The sequence below is a fragment of the Antedon bifida genome, chromosome 11 (genome assembly GCF_963402885.1).
Source record: "Antedon bifida chromosome 11, ecAntBifi1.1, whole genome shotgun sequence".
NCBI lineage: Eukaryota > Metazoa > Echinodermata > Crinoidea > Comatulida > Antedonidae > Antedon > Antedon bifida.
Genome location: NC_136236.1, coordinates 12,653,920 through 12,681,458, shown reverse-complemented (window position 1 = coordinate 12,681,458; position 27,539 = coordinate 12,653,920). Strand labels below are relative to the sequence as shown.

The 27,539-nt window shown below is 35.1% G+C and overlaps 3 protein-coding genes across 4 annotated transcripts in view; 2 read left to right on the top strand and 1 right to left on the bottom strand.

Annotated features, from left to right (window-relative positions):
- Nucleotides 1–22,318, top strand: part of LOC144855576 (interleukin cytokine receptor-related protein 1-like) — a 74,142-nt gene extending 51,824 nt beyond the window's left edge. The window contains exon 9 of the mRNA XM_078713475.1: nt 21,997–22,318. The gene's annotated coding sequence lies outside the window, so the exon portion shown is untranslated. The remainder of the gene's footprint in view (nt 1–21,996) is intronic.
- Nucleotides 213–22,017, top strand: LOC144855572 (uncharacterized). Of its 2 annotated transcripts, none has more exons than XM_078713469.1 (13): nt 213–401; nt 8,228–8,267; nt 8,822–8,980; nt 10,030–10,157; nt 10,596–10,725; nt 11,289–11,324; nt 11,489–11,646; nt 15,188–15,289; nt 17,896–17,962; nt 18,645–18,761; nt 18,962–19,210; nt 19,669–19,830; nt 20,187–22,017. In XM_078713469.1, the coding sequence occupies exons 1-13, from the start codon at nt 270–272 to the stop codon at nt 21,005–21,007; spliced, it is 2,301 nt and encodes a 766-aa protein (XP_078569595.1). In that variant the 5' UTR covers nt 213–269; the 3' UTR covers nt 21,008–22,017. The 2 variants fall into 2 exon arrangements, with proteins under 2 accessions (XP_078569595.1, XP_078569596.1); XM_078713470.1 differs by having other exon boundaries at nt 214–401; nt 15,188–15,293; nt 17,903–17,962.
- LOC144855570 (IQ motif and ubiquitin-like domain-containing protein) lies at nt 22,226–27,465 on the bottom strand. Its single transcript, XM_078713468.1, has 10 exons — nt 27,326–27,465; nt 26,485–26,961; nt 26,041–26,343; nt 25,338–25,669; nt 24,910–25,120; nt 24,589–24,764; nt 23,866–24,213; nt 23,436–23,684; nt 22,910–23,095; nt 22,226–22,778 (listed from the first exon to the last, which is right to left on the bottom strand). The coding sequence occupies exons 2-10, from the start codon at nt 26,951–26,953 to the stop codon at nt 22,614–22,616; spliced, it is 2,439 nt and encodes an 812-aa protein (XP_078569594.1). The 5' UTR covers nt 26,954–26,961; nt 27,326–27,465; the 3' UTR covers nt 22,226–22,613.
- Between the last annotated feature and the right edge of the window lie 74 nt (nt 27,466–27,539).

Here is a 27,539-nt window from a genome sequence, read left to right as displayed (position 1 = left end):
TCACACCCATGATAAGCATGTAATAGGCGTACTAAGAGAAAGGAAACACATAATTCACAATATTTCGATATATTCATAAGGATTGTACTTCTTTTGTCCATAAAAAGAGTACCGTACCTGGATTAAATCACCACGTGACTTCACAGTGTTCTGATTGGTGGGTTAAATGATATAAGGGTAATGATGTAGATACTGCGACGGCGGCGGTTTAAATGATCAGTACCTATTATTATCAGTAGCAGTACTACGTACGTCCTAGCGCCGCTATCATGTTTCTTAATAGTTTTGTAAAACTTGTGGTATTTTGTTTGTCTTTATTTTGGATAGGATGTGTTCATTCAACTTCCGTATCGCTTGGCTGTTCCAATAATTGCTCCTGGCCTTATACGACAAATGGTGAAGTAAGTAGCCTATACACTTAACATTGTTCAGACTATTAGGCATAATTATGGAAGATCTCTTCATTTATAATTAGGCACTACTATTACTATAATAACAATTAAACACACTTCTCCTAAAAGGAAACACGTTTATCCGAAATGTAGGGTCCTATATCTACTTCTGAATGTTTAATAGAAAAGTGAGGGTGACTTCAAATCGGGATCGCAAACACGGGGGTGGACAAGTGCCAGAAGTTGAACAAATGTTTTTTCCGACATACTGTTGTTCCCCCATTCAGGATCTTTTTGCGGATTATTATAAGAGCCGCATTGAACATGACATTAATAAATAATAAATAATATTGTCATATCAATTTGCAGTTTCTCGGTGCGGCTCTTCTCAATTCTGTCTTTAGGTAATGCATAGGCAAATAGAGGGAAATTACATATATTCATATTATAATCAATAAAACAAAATATATATTACTATTTATATTATATTAGTATTACTGTATTTAGTCGGCCTTTGTATTAAACATATACAGTGCTTATCTGAATTGTCGCTTGTGATTGGTCAAAAAAGTATTGCGTCAGCGCGTCTTACGCTAAGCTCCTCCCGTTGTCCGCGACACCGTGCGCGTGTATGACCTTCAAATTCCACATCCGGTTTTCTCACTCGCATCCTCCTGCTGCTGAAAAAAGGGTGGTATTTTTGAAATATTTAAATAGTTTTTTTGTATGTTTATGTACATCTGAGATATGAATAAATAAATGATTTGGAAAAAATAATGATTTCACAAAAAGGACAATGCAAACAAGATTCCGTTGGAATTATCCATAAAGTATTACAAGGTAAAAGGTTAGGCTTGTATTAGCCCCATCATCATGCCGTGTTGTGGTACCACACGGCATGGGATGGGGGTGAGAGGGTCGAGATCTTGTTCAATTGAGTTTCTGTCATCTAGGCCTAGGCTTAACTTTATCCAACTATTTTTTTGTAAACGTGAAAGAGAGGAAATGTAGATTAGTTTTCAATAAATGATGATTAAGTTTAACAATTAAAACGATTGATTTATTATATTTAAATTTGATTTTATATTATTTTTTTATTAAATCATTATTAATATTAATAGTAGCCTATAGGCCTGTATAATTATAATGCTTTTTGTAATATATTCTTCTTTTATTTTATTAATTATAATTTGTTATTAGGTCTAGGCAAGGCCTATTTGTGTAAGTAGACAATCATGGGTATCTTGTGTGTTTTAGTTTTATTTGTATAACAATCTTTTAGTAGATCTACCACCAATATGCAATTTCACAATTTTCAGAGAATTAATTGACGTTTTATGTTATAGAATTTTTGTGTTTAAAAAGGCCTACATAGCCTATGGGCATGGGTAGTTTAAATGACTTTCTATGATAATAAAATGAAATTAAATATTTGAACTAATATTACTACAGTATTACTTTAGACAGACATATCCGGAACATTTGCAATTACACTTCAGAAAATAAATTGATTTATTACATAACCAAGAAATCTGAAGAGTCGTGTATAAACAAAAACATTAAAATATCTGAAGATGATGTTACTAAGTACTTAGCTTGTTACTAAGTACTTATAGCTACCTTACTTAATACGTCCTGATTTCTTAAATGAACACATCCTGTGCTTTGTTTACAGTGATGTGCGCAGCTAAAGGGGTGGTGGTAATATGTAAACATTTTCATTTCATTTGAAAAGTTGAATTGAGGAAATAATTAATGAATTTGTCATCTCATTAGTTTAAAGGCTCTGTCTACACTATCAAACTAGTTTGACAAAAAAAGTGTGATGGCCCCAAATATGGTAGTGATATACCAAATTATGGTAGTGATATACCAAATTATGGTAGTGATATACCCAATTATGGCTGTGATATACCCAATTATGGTAGTGATATACCCAATTATGGTAGCATCATCATGTTGTCCGTATGGGCACATCATATTTTTTTGTCACACAAAGTTTGATAGTTTAGACAGAGCTTTAAACTGTTACTACATTTTTTGCAGCACCATGTTCCCTGTAATAATGGTTGAGATGGTCTTTTTTAAAACTAACTGGAATTCAGTAAAGATTTAGAGTTTAATAAGAGTAAGCTTGTCACTAGAATGTTACAAATTGTTACTGGCAACATTAATTTGTTTTCATACGGCATTCTTTACCATTCAAAGCGCTAATAGCCTATTATTGCAAAGCAGACAACAAAAAACTAACAATTTTTGTTGAACTTAATAACATATAATATACAGTATAATAACAAAGATATCAAATCTTTGTTCACAATATGGTTATTATTCGTTCCATTAGGGCAGGAAGCTATCAGATAGCTGAATAAACATGTTAAAAATAGATAGATTTAAGCATTTTTAATGACTATTATCTGTATTGATCTGCTGTCTTAACTTGTGTATTAACTAGCCTATGTGTGATATATCATTGTTTCTATTCTATTCTAAGAATCACATCAGCATCATGTTGTAAATTATCTCAACGTGACTCTATAAATATTCCATCGATGGCCACGGCATTTTCATTTCCTTTGGTTCTTATAATTAATTCTTCATTTAAACAGCGTGAGAGTGAGTACGATAGATCAAGTGTCCAATATCAAAGTAAAATCATTTATTACTCGTTGTTTGCGACTTAGAAGTCTCTATGGTAACAAGCGATGAGAGAAGGATTATGGGTAATTAACAACAAACAAACTTAATTCATTTTAGGAATTTACAACTTGAATTGCTTCACATGGCCTGTTATGATCTATGGGTATTTAGTTTGTCGGCTTGCTTAATCATCATTATCATTATCATCATCATCCTCATCACTATCATCATATCATCATCATTATTATCATGATGATGATGATGATGATCATCATCATGATTTGTAAATTCAATGGTTATTGTATATTTTTGGTTCTGCATTACTTGTGAAGTTAAGAACCTGTACCTAGTTTTTTTTTTCTACATCACCTCGTTACATTACATCATGTAACAGTTAGATAAATGAGTAGATTGTATCAAAGTAAGCAAGTGGGGTTAGAAAGGAAGTGGAAAACAGGAGATAAACTATGATAACAGTGGCTTTGTCTTGAGTTATGAATACTGTGTATAGTAGTGACTCCTGGCATTGAGTAGTCACCTAGCCTCTATCATACTATGAAGTCTTTTTGACATACATCTAATCTATCCAAAACTGAAGAATCTTGGGTATATTATTAATAATTACTACGGGAGATGGTATCGATGGTTTCTGCAAACCCACAATAATTGGGCCGATGAGTACATTAGTTCTGTATGATGTCACTTACCAATAATTTACTTTGGTCATATCTTACATAAATAAATATAGCCTATGTAGGTAAATAAAGTAAAATTTATAATATTAATATTTTTCTAGATTTTTATTTTGTTGGAATATGCAAGATTTTGCAATGTGAACTCTCCTTAATCATGATTATGTTAAAACATTAAGTCTATAAATAGATGACATACTTAAAGTAATGTAATCAGAATTATTTGAAAATTATACAGCTGTTAAAAATATTCACATAATGTACTTCTGAATTCAATCACTTATTTTCTCGTTTCGTTTTAAGGTTTGTGTGGATTTAATTAATTTCTTTGTTATTTAATAAAAAAAAAGAAGTACCAGTATTTACTGAATGATGATAGATACTACGGTACGTACTTGTTAACATAATCATAGTTTCAGTGCAAAAAAATGTCTAAAAGTGTTACATAAAGCTTTACATTTTTAAAATTTGTTTTCATTATTGTCAAAAATATTTTAGAGTAAATACTAGGTTAGCAAGAAGACCTTGATAATTATTGAGAATATAAAACGCATTGTTGGAACACAACAGGTTATTAGGTTGCAAATATTTTGATCTTTAAACCTTTTATGTTGAATGCAACAAGCCTTTTAGCAGGATGTTTTAGGATCAAATCATCACAAAACATTTTGTACAACTTTTGTATGCTTAAGATATGATAACCAGATTTTGTCTTTTGAAGTTTATTGTGAACAAATTGTAAAGGTGTTTTGTGATTTAATAATGTAATCGTTGGTGTATTAAGTGTTACACAACAGGTTGTTGGCAGCAAGCTGTACTTTAAACTATTCAACGTTGTTCAAAAACAGGATGCAATGCTATATTATTAATAAAAGATCTAAATTTTCTAATTATGGCCATTTTAGGACCAATTTGTTTGCCATTTTTAAAGAGTTTTATGACTATATAAATAATAAAAAAATGAGAAGAATGTGTAATTCGTTATTTTCCTTTGACAGTAACAATAATGGTTTCACATTAGGTAGGGCACGGCATACATTTGACAGAATAAACCGGGATTTTTTAGGGTGCGTGCAGTTTGTTTACAGTTATGATTTGATGATGCGAATTAATTTAGCGTATGGGGATAAATGTACAATATATAATCATCATTCATTTTTTCCATGAATTTGATATTGTACAATTTATAATTTCAGTAAAACTCCTTCATTGGGACGTCTTAACTCAGGGGACACCCCTGTTATGGGTACTCTGTACAATGGACGAGGGAAAATATGTACATTACGGCCAACCCAAATTAAGGGGCACTATTTTGGTCCTGAATGTGCCTCCTCAATAGGGGTTCTACTGTTAAATTGTATTTTTCTTATGTTTTGTATGATATTAATTATTATTATTGTATACTACTTCAGTTTGTTTTTCACTATTTAAATACTGCATGAGGAATAACATGAGAGATGCACTTAAACTATTTGTGCGTAGGATGTGGCTGTAAAAATAATCATCAATTTATTGTGTTATAAAGTATAGGATTAGAATGTCTAGAAAGGTTAGAGCAAAATCATCATTTTTCAATGTGTTTACTAAAGCTCTTTAATTATAGAAGCTGTTTTGTCTTTATAATGATTTATTTCGTATAGTGCAGCTTTACCATGCTAGTTGCTTCAGATGTGGAGATATTCACATTAAATTTCATGTTAAAAATACATTTACCTAGTGAAAAATATCTTATCCATATTTACTCTTTCTGAGGCTAGAATTAAGAACTGGAGTTCCAACAATTACGGCAGAACCCCTAAAAGGAACACCTTCAGGACAAAAGAAGTGTTCCTTTAATAGAGGTGGTGTTCCTTTAATAGAGGTGGTGTCCCCTTAATAGAGGTGGTGTCCCCTTAATAGAGGTGGTGTCCCCTTAATAGAAGTGGTGTTCCTTTAATAGAGGTGGTGTCCCCTTAATAGGAGTTGGCTGTATCTGTGCCTCATTTTAGATCGTACGTACTTTTTTACATTAAGATTCAAACTGATCACCTTTCCATTTTAAACATAGACAAAAAATAGAAAAGACTTTATTAAATGTTGTCCATTCACACGATTGCCAGACTACAATTAATAATATCGTAGACTATGTCTCAATTATATCTACCTACAACTAAATATAGCACAAAACTTATCATTTTAGGCCTAAAATATCATCTGGCTTCACAAGATTGGTGCCTTAAGCACTCATTAGATTACAACATAGTATTATCATCATTTATGTGTAACATTAATATTGAACTTGTTTCTAAATTCAGAAAAATGCAAAATGATGAATTTCAACATTAATAATAGTTACGTTTTTTATTATTCAAACGCTGTATTTATTACAATATTTCTTTTAAAAGATTGTTCTTGCAGACAAAGTTGCTAAGTCTGTAGCCAGGGAAGGGGAGTGATACAATGATTCCAACCCCTATCCAGAGGCATTGATAGTAAATAGGCATGTAGCCAGGGAAGAGGGTGATACAATGATTTTTTACCCATTTTTTTATTTAAAAGAAAAAAAACCCTTCTATAAAAATCCTGGCTATAGGGTAGGTTTTAGTTGAATGATTATATTAAGTACTTGAAAAATTGAAGCTTGAAATGGCAGTTGACCTGAAAGTGACCTTAAACTTAACATAGCAGCAGTTTCAAAGAATGGCGCAAAGTACAGTAATTAGAGATTTGAAATTAGAAGTGAAAATGTGTTTTTATAAGCAATGAATTTTTATTGGGTTTTTTTCCCTTGAAATTTGATTAAGGACTGAACTTACCTGGACAGCAGATTGTTCAGTCATTGTAATATTCAGAGAAACAAAAGTAAATTTACAGTATGGTGAATATAAAAACAATAAAAAATTAGTTTATGAGAACGCGTAATTTTTCATTACCGTCTGAAGAAAACCACAGCCATCATAAAAACTCAACCATGTTGAACATTTTAACATGGTTTTTTGTCTATGTATGTACAGACATTTATGATCTTAAAATATAAATTTGTTACCAAGGGCATAATTAATAATACTGTAACGCGGGTATAAAAGGTTGTCTGACCAACACACCCCATAGTATAATTATAAATCTACACCTTTGATGTGCCACTTGCGTTGTATGTACAGTACATCATTGTGCTGTGCATAGGCCCTTGCAATGTGCGTACATCCTTGCGCTGCACTTACTTCCTTGCGCTGTACGTACAGTCTTATGTTGCGCGTATGTCCTTGTCCTTGTGCTGTGCTTACATCCCTGGGTTGCGCGTACATCATTGTGTTTTGCGTATATTTTGTGCATGGGTGTAGTGTACTGTACATCCTTGGGTTGCGTCTAGGGGGAACTAAGCTTAACCACTGTTTTTATAGTCTTGTTTTACATCCATAATTAAAACAAAAATGAAACCAATTGTAATTGTTCTCAATTAAAAATTTGACAGAGTATGGGTTAAGAGGACTATGCTAAAGAGTAAGCTGCTGGGAAATTAATGATGTAATTCCTAGTAACTCAGACAACTTCCTGTCAAAGAAAACTCTAATTGTTAATGAACATAAATCAATTTGTAACTACATCTTTATCCCTTTTAAAGAAAATCCATGCACGCGATCTATTCTCATTCATTCCAATAGATAGATTATAATTATTCTTGTTTTAGCTTTGTTTATAAAGAAGAATTGATTATATTAGAAACGTTGTATAACAGTTTTGTTTTTAAAATTGAATTGATTTCGTATGAGGCCTGTATTGCAATTATTTGTACTATAAATTAGCTGAAATAGTTATGTAACGTCGTAAGGTGGTTTCCCGATTAATCGTACGATCAAAATTGTTATAGTTCTTCTAATTTCAATACCCCGTTTTACACGGGGTAAACTGCTGACATTTTAAATAATAGACAAATTTATAAATATTACATTTTATTGTATTACAGATCCCTCCCCCTCCCCAATAAATGCTGCTTCCCATTACTATTATTTTTAATTAAAATATTTTGTATGTTTTTTATATCAAATTGACGGATTAAAACTTCTAGGAATTCATAACTACTGTATGATAATTTTGTTGAGCTACAGTATTTTATCAAAATTCTAGATTTTGATATAAATGTCAAATGTATTTTTAATTGTGTGGAAATTGTGTAGGTGTGCCGACATCGTTCACAAATTACACCACAAAAAATTGTCAAATACAAATTGATGTTATTAGGCTTGACAGGCAGTTCACCAGACGGGCAGTTGAGTGAGTGGTTGACCAATCCAATTGGCCCAAATTTCTTGGACACCAGACGTAGTCACTGTATGCCTGTGTAGAGATCATGCCATATAAACTTGTTAGTTCTACTAGCCTGGTGCTACAGTATCCCTATTATGTTGGAAGTTTATTCCAAAACATGCCTATAGTTTTGCCCAGCACTTATCCAAGAAGAAGCCCTTTAACTGTTTATATTGGATGACGCTTTTTCTTGAAAGACATTTTTCTTTTTTATTCTAGACAAAATATGAAGAATGCACAGCAACAAAGTATAATGAATGTAAGTTATAAATCCTGGACTTTGTCAAATTAAAGTTTAAAGTATGCCATGTGTTTCTAAAAAGGGAAATAAGGTAAAGTAGTGGATGTCTGGAATCTGACCAATGACCTTAATAATGCTTGGATTTGACCAATCACAAGAAATGGATTATTTGACATCTTCATTGGTCAAATCGCTTGTGTAATTGCACGTCCAACTGTCATTTGTCATGGTATTTTGAACAACACTACTCTGTTCCAATAGCAATGGCAGCCCCTGCATCTGCCTCAGACGTATTGGCCCATGTCTTTCCTCTGGTAGGTGGACACTGGCCGAGGGAAGCCTTTGATCAATGTTAGGATCGACCAAAGTGCTTTAACCCGTCCTGGCTTAGTTTCATCCATCATTCAGATTCAGACGTCAGTCATAAACAAAAACTAAATTGAAACGAGTAGTGTTAAATTATTTGTTGAATGTATCTTAGTACTCCTTTACAGGTTTCATTCATTTTATTGAATGTGTTGTGATATCAGGATACAGTATGTATTAATTTCTTTTTGTTTTGTTTTTATTAGTTAATTGTTATGGGAATATTCCATATGGAGATTGTACTGAATCTGAGAATGATTGCTACGCAAAAGCCTTATCGGATTCAAATATTGAACTTGAATGGATAAAGAACCTGACGAATAGAAAATACAATCTGAAGATTAAAATAAAGATTTTACGTGATGGTAAGGCAAGCAAGAGCACCTTCAGGACCCAGTAAATTATCCCCTTAATAGGAGTGTCCTCTGAATAGGGGTCCAGAAAATTGTCCCCTTAATAAGAGTGTCCTCTGAATAGGGGTCCAGAAAGTTGTCCCCTAATACTGTAAAAGTGTCCTCTGAATAGGGGTTGTCTGTAGTGCTTAAACATATATTCTTTCTTCTTTTTGTTTCACAGGCAAGTGTCCCCTTGATAAGTTGCATAAATAGGGAGGTGCGTTGCATAAATAGGGAGGGATGTTGCATAAATGGCGAGGTGCGTTGCATAAATAGGGAGGGACGTTGCATAAATAGGGAGGGACGTTGCATAAATAGGGAAGGACGTTGCATAAATAGGGAGGGATGTTGCATAAATGGCGAGGTGCGTTGCATAAATAGGGAGGGACGTTGCATAAATAGGGAGGGACCTTGCATAAATAGGGAGGGACCTTGCATAAATAGGGAGGGGCGTTGCATAAATAGGGAGGGATGTTGCATAAATAGGGAGGGGCGTTGCATAAATAGGGAGGGACGTTGCATAAATAGGGAGGTGCGTTGCATAAAATAGGGAGGTGCGTTGCATAAATAGGGAGCTGCGTTGCATAAAATAGGGAGATGCGTTGCATAAATAGGGAGCTGCGTTGCATATATAGGGAGGTGCGTTGCATTAATAGGGAGGGACCTTGCATAAATAGGGAGGGACCTTGCATAAATAGGGAGGTGCGTTGCATATATAGGGAAGGACGTTGCATAAATAGGGAGGGACGTTGCATAAATAGGGAGGTACGTTGCATAAATAGGGAGGTGCGTTGCATTAATAGGGAGGGACCTTGCATAAATAGGGAGGGACCTTGCATAAATAGGGAGGTGCGTTGCATAAATAGGGAGGGACGTTTCATAAATAGGGAGGGACGTTGCATAAATAGGGAGAGGCATCGCAAATGAGGGGTTCTACTGTTAATACATTACTTTATGAATATTCATGTTCCTTTTTATCCAACCTTTTTTAATTTTATGAAAATACTCTTTTTTTTCAGACTACCATTGGAAGTTAAAAGGAATAATTATATTATTGTTTAACTATGATAATAATAGGGGGGAATGCCATCATTTAAGCTTCTCTGAAAAAGGCATTAGTCACCTATCATTCGAGGGAAACAGACAGGTAGGGCCAGCACCCATTTATCAAAACTGTAAATTTCATTCATACCTGCCAATTCTTTAATTTTTAGAGAGACATTGAAACGAATAATGAATACAGTGTCTACTCAAGCGTGACAGATGACGATGATGACAACAGCGACGATGACAACGACAATGATGACAACATCGACGAGGACAACAGCGACGATGACAACTACGACGATGACATCATCGACGACGATGCCACAGCGACGATGACAACGATGATGATGACAACAGTGAAGATGACAACGACGATGATGACGACGATGATGACAACAGTGACGATGACAATGACAATGATGACAGCAGTGACGATAAGTGACGATGATGATAACTTTTCTTTCACTTGCTTTCTCTTTGAAACTTTTTTTTTTGGACAATTATAAATTCAAAATATTGATATTGATTGATTCGGTAGATAGTATTTGAGTACGATTGTTTTTATGACTTAAAACCGAAGAGATCTTTATACATGGAAGCGTATGCCACCCCACTAAAACAACAAAATCTGAATACTAAACAGTGGAATGCAACCGTTAGAGTACCTGGTAAGTTAACAGTTTGATTAATGGTGGGCAGCTTTTAATTTTTGACGACTGGCGGCCTAAATACATCATCAGAGAATTGTTTTATTTTGTTTAGTTTCGTTTCGTAAAATTTATTTAACCAAGAAGAAAAAACAAGTATAATACATGTAACATAAATATTCAACATGTTAACATTTTCCCCCCTTTTTTGGTTAGGATCTAGTTTAGAAGTAAAAAACTTGTCTGAATAAAACCCCTCAAAAAGTTTGGATATATATTCAGTTTTATCGACATTGTTAATTCAAAGATCAAAATAAAATATAAACAATACGTATAATATGATGCTTTCACTTTTTTCACCTCAACACAGTTTTAGTGATTTCTAGGTCCAACAATTAAATGACCTAAACTAACTGGTTCTTAGCTCCCTAATGCCTACCAAGCTCAACTCATGTTAAGCAAAAACAATTAAGATTTGTGCCTATGGTATTATACATAACATGTACATAATGTTGGTGCAGCATGTAGCCAATAGAAAAATCCTTTATTTTACAACTGTTTTACTTACTTTACTTTTTTTACAGGCTTCCCAGTAGCGGATCTGAAAACATGTGAAAGAGGTATGTTAAATGAAAATCAATTTGGAGTACCAGATGGAAGTGGGTTGTTTACGTAATGTGTTACAACATATACCATTTGTGTACACTTTAACTGCTTAAAATTTCCCACAATTCAGGAATGAACATTTTGCATATGTTGGATTTACTTTTTGTACTTTTTCTAGATGATGATTACGTGTATTGGAAAGCCGAGTATGTTGATGTAACACCTCTGTATGCTGGATTCATTGTACAGTTTTCAGTTGCGCCATCGTCTTGCAGATTTAATAAGTATTTGTTATTTGTTTGTAAAGATGGTGATGAATGTTCAAGTCAAGAGTATGTAAGTATTAATAAACATAAAATGTTAATAATGTACTGATGAAACAGGTATAAGCCCTTCCTTAGGTATCAGTCTACCCCTTGGTATAAATAAATATAAATAACTTTATTGAACAGACGCTTTTAGAACAGCGGCACACATTTTATGACGGTGCTTTCATAAGTTTAAAGACAAAAAAAGAAAAGGAAATGAATTATACAATAGTGAAAAAGTACAACACTTAACTTTTGATGGAGTATAGGCCTATAAGTATATTTATTTATTATTATTACCAAAGTTATTAATTATTGTTTAAAGAAATTTTATTAGGCTATTATTGAGGATATTATTTAATTTATAATCTTTTATATTATTTATTATTATTTTATTATTTATGTTCTTGTTAATACTGTATTATTATTATGAACGTTAATCGTGGTTTGTAATTTATTTACAGTGGTACTATTTTTATTATTATTTATGTTTTCCTAATTATTTTTATACCTTAGTCTTATTTTTAGTATTTTATTAACATTTTTATCTTAGAACAATCATGATTTATGTTTTGAGAGTTATAATGAATATAAATTTTTAAGAAGAAACCTCCATGTAACAGTTAAGTGTTGTTTACAGTGATAAAATAATTAATAATATGAAAGGCCTAAAATAAACCAAACTTAGCATTTGTAAAAATTAACAAATTAAAGTATTAAGTTGAACATAAGAAAATAAACATTTAAAATCAACGAATACAGTAAACACAAATAGTAATTTTAAAAAGATTTACAGAGATGTACACCAGTCTTTCTCTGCAACATTAAATACAATAATAGCGAAAATTAATAAACAAAATTATAAAGCAACGATGCAAATTAGCTCTTTTTTAACTCGTATCTTTTTTTCCAGGCAACTTTAAGAAAATTCTTACAGTACTTGTCAAATGCTGTCAAGACAGCTTTACTAGGATCCAAGTTAATATCCCCCCTAAAACTATAGTAGTTTTTTCATTAACATCAGCATTTATAAAATGTTCCCATGTTGCAGACTCATCCAAATTGTCAAGGTCATTATTTAGCTTCACTAATTGGATCTCCCTTATACCATTAAAAGCTTTGCAATTAAATAAAAAATGTTGTACATTTTCTATTTCACCACTCTGACATAAAGTGCAGTGGCCAGATATTTTTGGTATAAGCCCTTCCTTAGGTATCAGTCCACCCCTTGGTATAATTACTTCCTTAGGTATCAATCCACCCCTTGGTATAAGCCCTTCTTTAGGTATCAGTCCACCCCTTGGTATGAGCCCTTCCTTAGGTATCAATCCACCCCTTGGTATAAGCCCTTCTTTAGGTATCAGTCCACCCCTTGGTATAAGCCCTTCCTTATAGTATCAGTCCACCCCTTGGTATAAGCCCTTCCTTAGGTATCAGTCCACCCCTTGGTATAAGCCCTTCCTAAGGTATCAGTCCACCCCTTGGTATATAAGCCCTTCCTTAGGTATCAATCCACCCCTTGGTATAAGCCCTTCTTTAGGTATCAGTCCACCCCTTGGATAAGCCCTTCCTTAAGTATCAGTCCACCCCTTGGTATAAGCTCTTCCTTAGGTATCAGTCCACCCCTTGGTATAAGCCCTTCTTTAGGTATCAGTCCACTCCTTGGTATAAGCCCTTCCTTAGGTATCAGTCCACCCCTTGGTATAAGCCCTTCCTTAGGTATAAATCCACCCCTTGGTATAAGCCCTTCTTTAGGTATCAGTCAACCCCTTGGTATAAGCCCTTCCTTAGGTAGCAGTCCACCCCTTGGTATAAGCCCTTCCTTAGGTATCAGTCCATTCCTTGGTATAAGCCCTTCCTTAGGTAGCAGTCCACCCTTGGTATAAGCCCTTTCTTAGGTATCAGTCCACCCCTTGGATAAGCCCTTCCTTATAGTATCAGTCCACCCCTTGGTATAAGCCCTTCCTTAGGTATCAGTCCACCCCTTGGTATAAGCCCTTCCTAAGGTATCAGTCCACCCCTTGGTATAAGCCCTTCCTTAGGTATCAGTCCACCCCTTGGTATAAGCCCTTCCTTAGGTAGCAGTCCACCCCTTGGTATAAGCCCTTTCTTAGGTATCAGTCCACCCCTTGGTATAAACCCTTCCTTTATAGGTATCAGTCCACCCCTTGGTATAAGCCCTTCTTTAGGTATCAGTCCACTCCTTGGTATAAGCCCTTTCTTTATAGGTATCAGTCCACCCCTTGGTATAAGCCCTTCCTTAGGTATCAGTCCACCCCTTGGTATAAGCCCTTCCTTAGGTATAAATCCACCACTTGGTATAAGCCCTTCTTTAGGTATCAGTCAACCCCTTGGTATAAGCCCTTCCTTAGGTATCAGTCCACCCCTTGGATAAGCCCTTCCTTAGGTATCAGTCAACCCCTTGGTATAAGCCCTTCCTTAGGTATCAGTCCACCCCTTGGATAAGCCCTTCCTTAGGTAGCAGTCCACCCCTTGGTATAAGCCCTTCCTAAGGTATCAGTCCACTCCTTGGTATAAGCCCTTCCTAAGGTATCAGTCCACCCCTTGGTATAAGCCCTTCCTTAGGTAGCAGTCCACCCCTTGGTATAAGCCCTTTCTTAGGTATCAGTCCACTCCTTGGTATAAGCCCTTCCTTTATAGGTATCAGTCCACTCCTTGGTATAAGCCCTTCCTGAGGTATCAGTCCACTCCTTGGTATAAGCCCTTTCTTAGGTATCAGTCAACCCCTTGGTATAAGCCCTTCCTCAGGTATCAGTTCACCCCTTGGTATAAGCCCTTCCTTAGGTATCAGTCCACTCCTTGGTATAAGTCCTTTCTTAGGTATCAGTCCACTCCTTGGTATAATTAGCCCTTTCTTAGGTATCAGTCCACTCCTTGGTATAATTAGCCCTTTCTTAGGTATCAGTCCACTCCTTGATATAAGCCCTTTCTTAGGTATCAGTCAACCCCCAGCTACTTTTGATAATTTGCTGAGTAAATTGAGGCACTTTTGTTCATCTGAGTTCCAAGATATGCAGCTGACTGCTCCAAATATGTTGTAGATCCTTTTGGAGCTGTTTTCTAGCTAGTATAGAGCACAATGTTTTATTCCAGATTTTTCCAAATACCTGATTTACTTAAATACAATTAGGCTTCTCCAATAAAGACTTGGATGGCTTTGTGCACACTTTATTAAACCCTGTTTTGGAAGAATATGGAGGTTAACCCGGTAGTCTTGACCTCTGTCTGGAACAGACGAATGAGCACTGGGTTGCGACGCAAAATTACTCATTATGAAATGTGCACAGTGCCATAACGGCTATGAATGAGCGCCCACTGGCTAAACCCAGAGGCCCCGAAGCTTATGGGGGCCCCTGAAAAGAAAAAAAACAGGCATTAAAATATGGTGAAAATGGCTGGAAACGCACATGGTCTCCAGCATTGAAGGCCACTTTAGGTTTATAATTGCAAGGGGCCTCAGGCCTCTGTGTTACTGAATGCGCGTTGTCCATACCTGTGTCCAATTCAGTAGGTTGTGAGACATCACAGAATATTCTATTTATTTATAGAGAAGCAGTCTTGCAAAAGAAGTTGTTGTCAATAATAAAACGTTAACGGTAATCACAGCAAACTATACTCACAATAAGTACATTGGCACGTATCTGATAAAGGTCAGTAATCAATTTTCAATCAAATTTTTAAATATATTTTCATAAAAACTACTCATTTTAAGAATAAATACAGTCAACTCTCACAATACCATACACCTTTCTGGTATTCAGAATGTATTTTAATCGGGATCTTTTTAACATCAAGGAGAGCGTGGTTTTGGGAGAGTTTCATTGGGAGTATTACATTCCAAAAGTGTTAAAAAATATTTATATTTATTACAATACCATAAACATAATCAACATTTTACCTCACATATTAATTGACTGTTTTTATAGTTTTCTCATTACTTCCTATAAAATATCTAATTTACAAAAATGTTGTTGTGAGGATATCTTTTTTCCCACTTGAGCTCAATTTTATGTGAATCTGTTAATAAATATATCAATGTCTTTGTACATTGTAAAAAGCTAGGCCTCCTGGGACCTTGTGGGAGGTTCAGGTAGACCGAGATTGAGGCAACCTCACAGACGCTGTGTATCTCACCATACTGCACTAACAATTCCTTCTCTTTCTGTTAGATATTTTAATAATTAATTAATCTTATCTATATACATATTAGGAACAATAATACCATTAAATAAATAGTTTTAAAAATGTAAAAGCACAATGCTATATAGATGGAATTCATTTAGTATCAAGTAACATAATAACAATGTTTAGAACATGAATAACCGGACTTAATAATAATAATTTTATTGTTTCTCGACTTTTGCAGCAGAGGCACAATTCTTTACTGATGTGCAAACAAATAAAAGTACATACAAGTGGTTAAAAAAACTTGTTACATTACAATGAAAAATAAATGAATTATCAATAAAACATATATTCACAAAATATTAAAACAAACAAACAAAGTTATTCAAATGCGTTTAATGACTTACTTGAAAACACTAATTTATTTAACAATTTTTCTGAAATACAGATGCAACCCTGGTCTGCTTTAGGTGTTTGCAATGGTGCGTGTCGCAGCACACCATTTCCCCTGGTTCAGGTCCTAGGTATACACACTTTTTTTAATGTAATTCCTGAACATACCATTATGTTGTGTGCATGACTTGGCTATATCGTATTATTAGATATTAGACTATTTTAAATCTTGGTTTAATCTCATTACGATGCTCATTAATAAATAGCCACTAATAGGCTGCCCATGACCTATGTAATAAATGTACCTACATACTGTAACAAACATTTCATTAATCATGTTGCATTAAACATATCCATAGTATATATATATCCATAGTATATATCCATAGTAAGTGGTGTAGTATACCAGGCCACTGTCACAAGAAATGACACTAACAAAGTTGAAACATATGTTGGAGTGACAGACAATACTTGTGTGTACAATGGGCATACAAGCTCATTCCGTAATGAAAAGTAACAAAATAGTACAGCGCTTAGCCAACATGTTTGGAAACTTAAAGATGACAACATTAAATATAATATTAAATGGCAAGTATTAGCCAAAAGTAAGTCTTATTCCAATATAAGTAAACGCTGCAACCTATGTCTGCAAGAGAAATATTTCATTATATATAAGCCTGATATTTGCTCTCGTAATCAAAGAAACGAATTATTTAGCACATGCAGACACAGAAGAAAATTCTTATTAAGATATAAAGATTAATAATTAAAGACACCTATAGATAAATAGAACAGTCAAATATACAACTATTGTTCTGTCGCTTGCATATATTAACTATAAACAGTCTCTTCCTGATCATTGTACTTCTAATTACTTTACTCAGAGCCTAACAAGTGAAGATTGAGGAGGTATTTTATCTCTCTCATGAAACAGTCTGTAGTGTTAATAAATATGTTGAATTATTAACCTGAGTCTTGATTTTTCATTTATATCTGTATTGAGCACTCTTATTCATGATCTGGATCAAGTCTACCACGCAGATTATATCCATAGTATATATTTAGATTATCAATTTCATTTTCATCAATTTCATTCTGAAGATTTCAGTTTACATTACATCCGAATCACATTATTGCAGATGTTTTGTTCATGTTGTAATCATTTTTTGAAGGAACTAAATAGTATACTCTCATTCAGCACTCTGTCACAGGGGCGCATCCAGAACTGCCAGACTATTACCATATATCCTCCGGTATAATCCTGCTGTAGTCTAATTTCACAAACAGGCATATCCCCGGGTATATTCCCAGTATTGACTTTTAATCTGGATATAGGCCTCCTAGCCAGTTCAGATGAGTTTTTACAAGAAATGCTTACCAATCATTTTTTCTCCCATCCCCCAAAGTCGGCCCAGTTTCGTGTTCTAAGGGGGTGGGATTATACAAGAAGATATAATAATATTAATAATGTTATTATGTTAACGCTCCACCGCTCGTTTGAAAATCCTGGATATGACCCTGTCTCAACCTGAGTGTTATGTAATGTTCATTACTCATTAATATGCATGAACCTTCATGATTATTCATAGATCATTTTCTTTGATAGTTACAAGGTAATCGTGAACGTAGCAGGGTTACAGAAGTAAACGTACAAGTATATGGTAATGCTATTCCATTTCTGGATCATTATATCTTTATCTACAATTTGCATGAATTGTGTTTTTTTGTGTTTCATTAGATATCAGGTCACGACGAAAGTATTAATTATGGTTTTGGATGTGACGAACTAAGTTTTAATGTGACAGGTATTGTAAGAATGTGTTTTATATGATGGTGGTGGTGGTAAGACTAATCAATGGACTTGAATTGATGTATGTGTTGTGTACGGTGGTGGTAAGACTAATCAATGGATCAATCTACCAGTATGTCTGCTGTGTATATGAAACCTTTACCTTTATGTTTTTACTGTGTGTCTGCTCTTGCTTAATTGCACAGTCTATATCCCAATACTACTAAGTGCTTGTAGTCTTCTGTTTTGTGCTAAGTAAACAGACTTATTATTTGCCTGACAAAGCTTGTACAAAAGGAAAAAGATTCTGAGGATGATGATACATATTCAAGATAAAGCTTGGTTCCCACTAGAGACACGCAAGGAAGTAAATGCAATGTAAGTCACAAGCGATGCATTATTTGAACAGTGGCTTGTCATTGCTCAACTCGCTTGCGTTGCACGTGCGTCCTTGCGGTGCATCTCTAGTGGGAACTATGCTTTCATATTAATTAATACAAGCAAGTACTTGGCGTCCATGCACTGCAGATCTTTGGATATGCTGGACTGTAAATAATCTTTTGCACGTTGCACCTTTCATATTCATTCAAAGTTTGTTTTCACACTAACTAACTACTGTAACTACTGTACGTACATTAAACAGTATTGAGATGATTTCTTAAGAAATCCAATGAATTAATAAATGATTTTGCTGTTAGATTCACCATGTGCTTCAAACCCATGTGGAAGTGGAGTATGCAATGCAGTGAATTACACACAAATATATAATTGTACGTGTGATGATAATTATGAAGAAGTTGATGGAACCTGCCTTGGTAAGTTCATCAAGATATATTTACTATAAATAATTAAAATAATGCTAACGACTCATTTTGGGTCATATCTCATCTCAAACGTTCTAATAACTATTCAAAGGTGGAAGAAAAAATTAAATCTTTTACTAAAAAAATGTTAATTTTATTATTAAAGATTCCAAATAAGTTGTGTTTTCATTTACTCTAATTTTATTTTCAAGATACTGTCACCCCGATATTTCATGGATGTACAGAACGTGTCAATGAGGTGATACCTGCTAATAAACAACAAACTGTGCAGGTGAGCTGGATAGCACCAACTGCCACTGACAATGTTGGCATAGAAAACATTACTACAACTCACTATCCTGGCAGTAACTTCAGTGTAGGCATCAGTCTAGTAACTTATACTGCAGTGGATGTCAATGGAAATGAAGCGGAGTGTTCATTTTTTGTTGATGTTACTCAAGGTTAGTATTTTCAAGCCACAACGTAACCACATCCACCAATTGAGCTATCTAACATTGCTGTATCAAATTCAAAGCTTTGCAATACGATGTCATATAGTAATTGGTTGTATTTTGTTTAAAAATAAACTTGCAGTGTGTTGATATATTGTATATTATATAACACCTAAATAAATTTGAGTGGAGGATTGTGGTTCACATGCATGGTGTACAATAATACGCACTATTGAATGGTCGTTCAATAGTACTTTTTTTTCGTAATTTAGTAATTGGTTGTATTTTGTGTAAAAATAAACCAGTGTTGATATATTGCTCTTATGTTTATTAATATCATTAATAAGTTTAATTGCCTTCCACAAAGGCCGTGCTTATTGAAATCGTCCATCCTATTTTCTTTATACTTTTATTCTGGATGTGTCTAGAATCCACCTGTCATTTGTTTTATTATTCTTGTACTGTAGAAGTTGAACCTAAACATGAATACACGATAGCAATTTTAGGTGGAGTGTCTTTTGGTATTGTGCTTCTCATCCTCATTGGTTGCCTGTATCGACGAATAAACCAATCAACATCATCTACAAAATATGCATACAAATCCTGGCCAAGGATTGCTACATATACAGGTAATATGTTACTTTCATTACAACACACACATTATGTAGCCTAATTAATAATAGATTGTTCTTGTGTAGCGCATGTAAAGCTTGGTTCCCACTAGCGACGCAAAGTAAGAAAATTCCCTTCCAATAATTATGTTTGCCCCCACCTTTGTGAAATCAAACCTGCTGGTTGCACGTCAATGTTAGTTACCATAGACTTACCTGTGTATGTATAATTTCAATATAATTCTACTGGGAAGGTTTTAAACTAAATTTGAGTATCTTTGATAGTGCAAATACTTGTAGTTTAATGTAAGGGTAGCATGTAAAAGCAGATTAAATGGAGATAAAAAAATAAACCAAATTATTTTATATTTAAGTTGCAGAGGAAAGTGTAGATATGCAACGAGTTAAACTGCTTATCCTCTATTTTGAAGATGCGCCCCAGCACAAAAACGTTGTGCTGTCATTTGCAACGTTTCTGCAAGCGCACTGCGGAGTCGACGTGACCATTCACAATTGGAAAACGCCAAACATCATTTCCTTAATGTCTTGGATTTCGAAGGAGATGAAAGATGCGAAAAAGATTCTATTTATTTCGTCGTACGGCGCCTCCACTGCATGGGACGATCACGTGCACGAAGGAGATACTTTTTCGGTACAGCATTCAGCGTACAGCGACATATTCATTCACGCGTTACAGATACTTTCTGGCGATAAAGAAATGCACGCAAAGTGTTTGCTTTCTCTCTTTGAATATACAAATAAAAAATGTATTCCTGATCCATTAAAGCATCTGGTTATTTTCCACCTTAACAACGACCTCACCAATTTGTTTTTCCGCATTCACGACACGGCCAGGGATGAGAACGGTTGGTTCCATGATTTTAATCCCATTGACCAACTGGAAACAGCAGAGGGACAAACATTTTTGAATGACATTGAAAAAATGAAACAACTAATTGAAACCGATAAAAATTGGTTTTGGAAAAATAATGCTAACAACGTGGCAGTTGTTAGCAGTGGTTGTCAACTTGATATCGTCGAACAGACGGAAGAAGAATACCAACAACAACAGTTCAGTCAACTTTCTAATTTGTACATGCCATTGGACAAACTAGAAAAGGAGAGTATGAGGACGGACTCATCTGGTTTTAACTCCATGAGTACGACTAGTTTTTGTAATTCCATGGGTGTTTGAGAAGCACACACTCTTAAAAGGAATCTATTCCCTCAGAATTCAGCGTAATTAAATCCTCCTCCGATAGTGATGGTAAAGGGGCTAACTCTCTACCAATGATTAACCCATTTTCAATAGTACCTTCTAAAATGCGGACTAGAAATATGTATCTGTATTTTCTGATGTGTAGCGTTGAGCGTTATGGTTTTGATAATCATTCCTTGATGTAAAGTGATCCGCGAAAACCACAAAGACGAGGGTACCAATCTACCTGATCTATACCAAGGCAATCTGACAACAGGACACAGAGCTCGCCTTGCCAAGATAGGAACTCGTAACAGTCCCTTGATCTTATGTCTGGCTGCAACAAATACCACTACAGCTGTATCTCTGCGGCGCACAATGTCTGTTAAGAGGTGCGTAACTGATTGTGTTGCAGCCATAGATCTCCAGAGCTCAGCATCCTGTTGTTAGATTGCCTTGTCTTATGACTGTACAAACAATATTAATATTAATTGTTTGATGCAGAGTCTATTTTCATATCGGAAATCATAATCCAAAAGGGTAGTTTGCAATTTATATGTAAAAAAAACACACACTGGTAACATTTTAAAACTATGTTTATTATAACACCATTTTAGCTTTTGTAACTAACTAATGTACACTATAAATAAACACTTATATTTTACTGCTTTTAAAGTAATATAAACTTATTTACTGATTAAATTGGACATTTACTCCCAAAACCAAGTATTATTACTATTTAAAAATCAGCGTTTCCAGCCAGCGATTTTTTTTTTCGTACATAAGTTGGGGACCCCTTATGTGAAAGATAGCCGAATTACTTCCTAAATATAACTAAATAATCTCTCGCTATAAAGAAAAAAGAAGTTGCTCATGGGATTCGAACCATAGTCTAATCCACTCCGGCTTGACAGAAAGCGTTTGTGAATTGTAGTTAGCTCAATTCTTTATTTTGTGGCGTTTCAAGAAATATCGCATCCAGCCAGGTAGCTGCCTGCCTGTATATAGCCATATTGGCTTTGAAAAAGATATTTATTTGACAGCCAGGTACTAGTGGCGGATCCAGGGTTTTAAAATAGTAGTAACATTTTCTATCCTTTGTATTGTAATTGTAGAAAATTTAGGGGCGGTGGGCGGGTTCCTGTAAATTTGCTGTAAATAATGAAAGTTGGGATCACAACAATGTTAATATTAAAATAGAGTAACAATTTCTATCCTTTGTATTGTAATTGTAGAAAATTTAGGGGCGGTGGGCGGTTCCTGTAAATAATGAAAGTTGGGATCACAACAATGTTAATATTAAAATAGAGTAACAATTTCTATCCTTTGTATTGTAATTGTAGAAAATTTAGGGGCGGTGGGCGGGTTCCTGTAAATTCGCTGTAAATAATGAAAGTTGGGATCACAACAATGTTAATATTAAAATAGAGCACATATTTATGCTTAATGTAGTAAGTGGTACTTAATGCTGCAGGTTATCAAGAGTAAGAAACCCACCGGTGATGATTTTAAGTAATGTACTTAATTGAAGTAACGTAAGAAAACATACTAATCACCAAATAAGGTATTTATTACAAGAAATGAAGTATTGTTTACACTGTAATCATGCTTGCGAGATGGTTAACGGTTTTGATTGAATTGTCTGTCTGTGATTGGTCGATTTCTTTTTCATATGTATGTGTTCGGACATGCCCGGAAGTCTTGAGAAATAGTTTTTAGCGAGGGTGTGCTTCGTCTTGATCTTGTGGCAGAAAACATGTCCATACCCCTAAACAAAATATTTAATGTAAAAGTTGCTATAAAATAAACTTGTTAAAAATTGAAATCTGTAGTAATTTTTTCAAACACAACAAAAACAATTTTAATGCCATACAACTATAAAATATATTTGAAACTCACGGTCTCCAAGTCTTCAATCTTAAAATGTGCCTTTGCTTCATCTTTGGTCAGTAAAATACAATTCCACGGTGACCAGTGCTCATGTTGGTCCCACCTGACCAAAGCGAGGTCAAACAGGTCATTCCAAGCGCTGAGGGTGCTCTGACTATTCCAAATATTCTCCACCAAGTATCGCAAATCGGTTTCCTGTGAAATAAAGTCAGTGAAATGTTGGTAATATTTTTATTTTCTTCTTCTTTTCAAATCACACACGAGTCAGTTTACGTCAGTCAACTTAACGGCTATGAGCTGTCACTGGCTAAACCCCAGAACTTTTGGGGTCCCTAAGCAGTGCCCATAAGAGGAAAAAAGGCATTAAAATATGTTAAAAAGGCTGAAAACGCCTGGCCTCTTTGGATGGCCACTTAGGGTTTCTAAACCAGGGGCTTCTGCTTCACACCACTGAAATGAGTCCCAAATAACTTGTCTGAAATATTGTTAAAAATAACAGCAAACTTGCAAGTTAATTATTACTATGTATTCTAACCTGTAAGAGGAATGGTATTCTTGAGCCATCACCAATGGCCTCCTCTGCTTTGCGTAAGGACTTGAGCATAAAGTGATAGTTACTGAAATCTTGTCGTAGTCTCCCGTCGTTGTCGATCTTTTTACAGCGCCGACATTGGCCAACGATCTTGGAGTTGGAAGATAGAAGAAACTCTGTGGAAGGAAGATAGCTGTTGCAGCTTGTACAGAAGTAGATGTTCTTGCGCAATGTTGATGGATCTTGAGGAACCTAAAAAAGACAAATGAATTACCCCCTAAATTTAGCATAAAATAATAATTACACATAGTAGTCACTTCCAATGGCCTCAATTAAAGGCCCTTTCACACATGCTCCTGGTCCAGGTTTGCATGTACAGCATTAGCTGGGACTGGAGCAGGTGTGAACAGCCCTTTAACCCTTGTTGGCTTACCTTAAGAAGTCTTGCTGCTTCAGGATTGAAAGTTGGTGTTTTAATATACTGTAAGAACAGTGTTGAAATACGTTTTCTAAGTCCATCTAAATTGCCTTCTTTCACTCCCCTCATCAGTAAGTCGGCTTCTCGATCTATCAATTCTATAATTTCTTGCGTCAGTTTACAATCGTGTTCCTTTACAGTATGTTTAAGTGTTAGCAGAACATCAAGGCGCTCATCCTGTGTTAGATACCTCATGGTGAGACTGTTGTAGATGTCGCGTAATTCCTTGGCGCGAATTGTGTATGCCGTGTCCATTTCTGTATACTTCCCATCGTAAGCTTTCCATCGTTTCGGCCCTGCAGCCTATTAAATAAACGCAAATTTTAGATAATATATTGTATTATTATTTATTTATACCAGGTTACCTCTTCAGTCAAAGACTGATCTCCCAGAGGGCCCGGTTATGTTCAGTGGCTGTGATGTACTAGGTTCTTGGACATGAGCTGTGTACACTGGACCTACGGTTTATAGTCCTTATTTGAGAAGACTCGTTCTTCCACCAGAGTGAGTGAGCCTCAAACCCTTTGCCGATATGGCTATGTAATTACGGTTTCACTGTCTTAACCACTCGGCCACTCACTCAAAATAATATATATCACCAATGAATCTACTATTACAATAATGTAACTGGCTATTGACAAATGAAGTGTAAGTCGTAAGCAATTTGTCGTTACATACTGTATCTAAAAACTTTTGGATTTCCTGCTGTTTGTTATCGGCACTAGCATCCAGTTTATGTCGTCCTATGGATGCGAGCAACTGCGTCTCTTGGTCAAGTAGATGACAGAGGGCGGCCTTGCGTTTAGCACCTTCCATGGATGTATCGATAGCTGCTAATTCTTCTTTTCTCCATTCTTGAAAATGAAATAAGATTTTAAATTATTTTGCAATGTAGTTAACTGGGAGCTAAATCATACTTTTTGAAAGTCAAGGATTTGATCCCAATCTTGCGAGCAAACGTCGGTGCCATTACCACCATGCCACAAAACACATACTTACTTTCTAATGCATGGTAGAGAAGATCAAAGTCCTCTTTAGATTTTGGGTTCATCCTCCGTTCAAACTCCTTTCGAATTCTATCCTCTTTTTCTTTTATTTTTCTAATTTCTTCCATTCGTTCCCAATCAAGACGTTTAGCAAGGTCAATCTTCAAGCTGGCCACAACTCGCTTAGCCTGCCATCGTCTGAAGTACGACTGCAGTATAATCACCTAAATAGCACAGAACAAAGTTTGGTTTACAAATATACCTAGGGCAAGTTACTCCTTTCTCAACTGATCTGTTCTTTATCAATTTAAGATTCAACCTATAGTTAATGTTTTTGATTAATAAAATATCTACTAATAAACACTAACTTATAGATTATTTTTATTTTTTAAAATTTATTTTGAGAGATACATTAAAAGTATTTATAAATTAGATACTGACTTTCATCAGAATTATTTCATGATATTCATCGGCAGTCTGATACTTTCCAGGAACCAGTAACTTGTCCGTCATATTTGATATGTAACAACCGATTCCTGTCATCTGTGTTGAAGTGTCAATGTGTGTCTGTTGTCGTTGGTTCTTCTCACGAACTGTTTGCGTGTCGCGACAAAATTTCTCAATTCCATTATCGGGTTTGACCTTAGGTCGTGTTTGCGCAGCAGCATGGTGGTATTCTATGCCGTTCAAACGATGTCGATAACCTCCTATGAACGGTTTACGATGCACTGAGCGCTCAATTTCAACAACTACATCTTCAAATTCTCCATTATCTGTGTAAGAAAAGTAATATAATAATTCTAATTTTTATCATTATTGATTTAGCTATTGCTTATTTTTAACATTTGTATCTCCGTTTGTAAAGGTGTAGTTTCAATAAATTATTATAATTAGTAAGTGTATTAAACTACAAGTTTTTATTGGCCCTCACAAATGAATATGCTTGGCACTTATGCTTTACTTTATTTTGATTTAGCTTTTGCTTATTTTAAACATTTGTATCTTTGTTTGTGATGTGAGAGTGTGCCACACTGCCATTGTTGTAAAGGTGTAGTTTCAATAAATTATTATATGTAATGTATTTAACTACAAGCATTGGCATTATGACTGGTGTTGGCTAAGTTTGTTGAATGCTTTGGCTTACCTCGGAGTACCTTCACTGTTATCACATCTGGCATAATGTACTCTGGTTTGGGTTTAAGTTGTTTTAACGGATTATTGACAGGGTCAGAGGACGAGATCTCCATTTGAACAGCGCCGTTGGGCCCAACACCAAGGTCAGCTAAGGTCACATTATTATCAACACCATTCCCATCGTACATAAACACTATTGTATCACTTGTCATTCTCAGCTCCGTAGCAAAATGAACTTTAAGATCAAACATAGTCTGGTTGAGGGCGCAAGCCATTGTGTGGACTTGACCACTTGGCATCAACACAAATTTCACTGAAAGAAATAATGTTTTAAGTTTTAAATACAATTAGTTTATCGCATAACATTTTCTTACTGAAACATTTACTGCATCAAAAGTTGATTTCTTCTCTTTTCTTTCAATTGCATATTGACCAATTGAACACTTGTACTCACCAGTAGCAGTTGCATTGATGACTGGAGGTTGCGGCGATGCAGCGTGAGGGTCAGTTTCATGTTCCTCATTTGTAACTTCTGTACTCATCCCCGTCGTTTCAATCGCCACCTTTTCAGAATTAATCTGTTGACTTGTTTCATCTTTTTCTGGTACATTTTCTTCTAATGCTCCATTTTCTGCATTCTCTCCACTTGTTTCTTTGTCATTTTTTTCTTCTTCATCCCTCGTGGCATCTTTCTGATTGGCATTATTAATGTCTGTTTTTTCTTCTGCTGTGTTAGGTTTTTCGTCATCTTTTTCTGATTTATCGTCAACTTTTTCATCAGAAATATTGTCGTTTTTAGTTTCTTCCTCTTCTGGTTTGGGAATCTCTACTGCTGGTTCTTCTTTACTATCATCATTTTCTTCTGGGGAATTTTCGTTGTTTTTTTCATCAATCTCATTTACCATAGCCTCCTGATCCGACATTTCACAACCTTTTTTATACAAAATAAAAGTAAAAAAATAAAAACACAGTACAGTAGTCAATATCAATCAACACCAATATTTGCTAATAAAAATACAGTTACAGCAGACCAACTTATCATTATGCCTGTTTAGTGGTTATTCGCAAGCGTAGCCCTAACTTTGGCTGGGCCTTAAAGGTGGTGGTTCACTGCTGGTGCTGGGCGTATAATATAGGCTACACAACTTGATCATGATGCCATATGCTAGCCTAAACTCCTACCTGCTGGCCTAGCTAGAGTAGTAGGTAGGAGGCTAGCTCGTCTACCGCTTTATTTTATGTGCTATTTTAAGAAGTTAATATTCATGTTTTCATGTTTTGAGACATTAACTTACCAAAAAGATACTAAGGATATCCGATCTAACTTATATTTAGTCAGAAGAAAGCATTCGGGTGTTAAATTTGTGAAAATAGTAGGCCCTATGCACAACTTAAAATCGAGCCCTTCTTTCTCCTTTCACGATCAAAAACTCAGTGTGTGATGTTTTGTGACGTAAGTTGCTAAGCAGCGCCACTTGTGTCAATATCAGCCAATTGAAAGTTTGGATT

Bases quoted from the DNA above. Each gene is read 5' to 3' on its own strand.
- LOC144855572 (XM_078713469.1), top strand. From the start codon at position 270: ATGTTTCTTAATAGTTTTGTAAAACTTGTGGTATTTTGTTTGTCTTTA. The intron at 402-8,227 runs GTAAGTAGCCTA...TTTTTATTCTAG, and splicing joins CTTATACGACAAATGGTGAA to ACAAAATATGAAGAATGCAC. The intron at 18,762-18,961 runs GTAAGTTCATCA...TTTATTTTCAAG, and splicing joins AGTTGATGGAACCTGCCTTG to ATACTGTCACCCCGATATTT.
- LOC144855570 (XM_078713468.1), bottom strand. From the start codon at position 26,953: ATGTCGGATCAGGAGGCTATGGTAAATGAGATTGATGAAAAAAACAAC. The intron at 25,121-25,337 runs GTCAGTATCTAA...TGTGCTATTTAG, and splicing joins ATGAAATAATTCTGATGAAA to GTGATTATACTGCAGTCGTA. The intron at 23,685-23,865 runs GTAAGCCAACAA...TGTCTTTTTTAG, and splicing joins AAGCAGCAAGACTTCTTAAG to GTTCCTCAAGATCCATCAAC.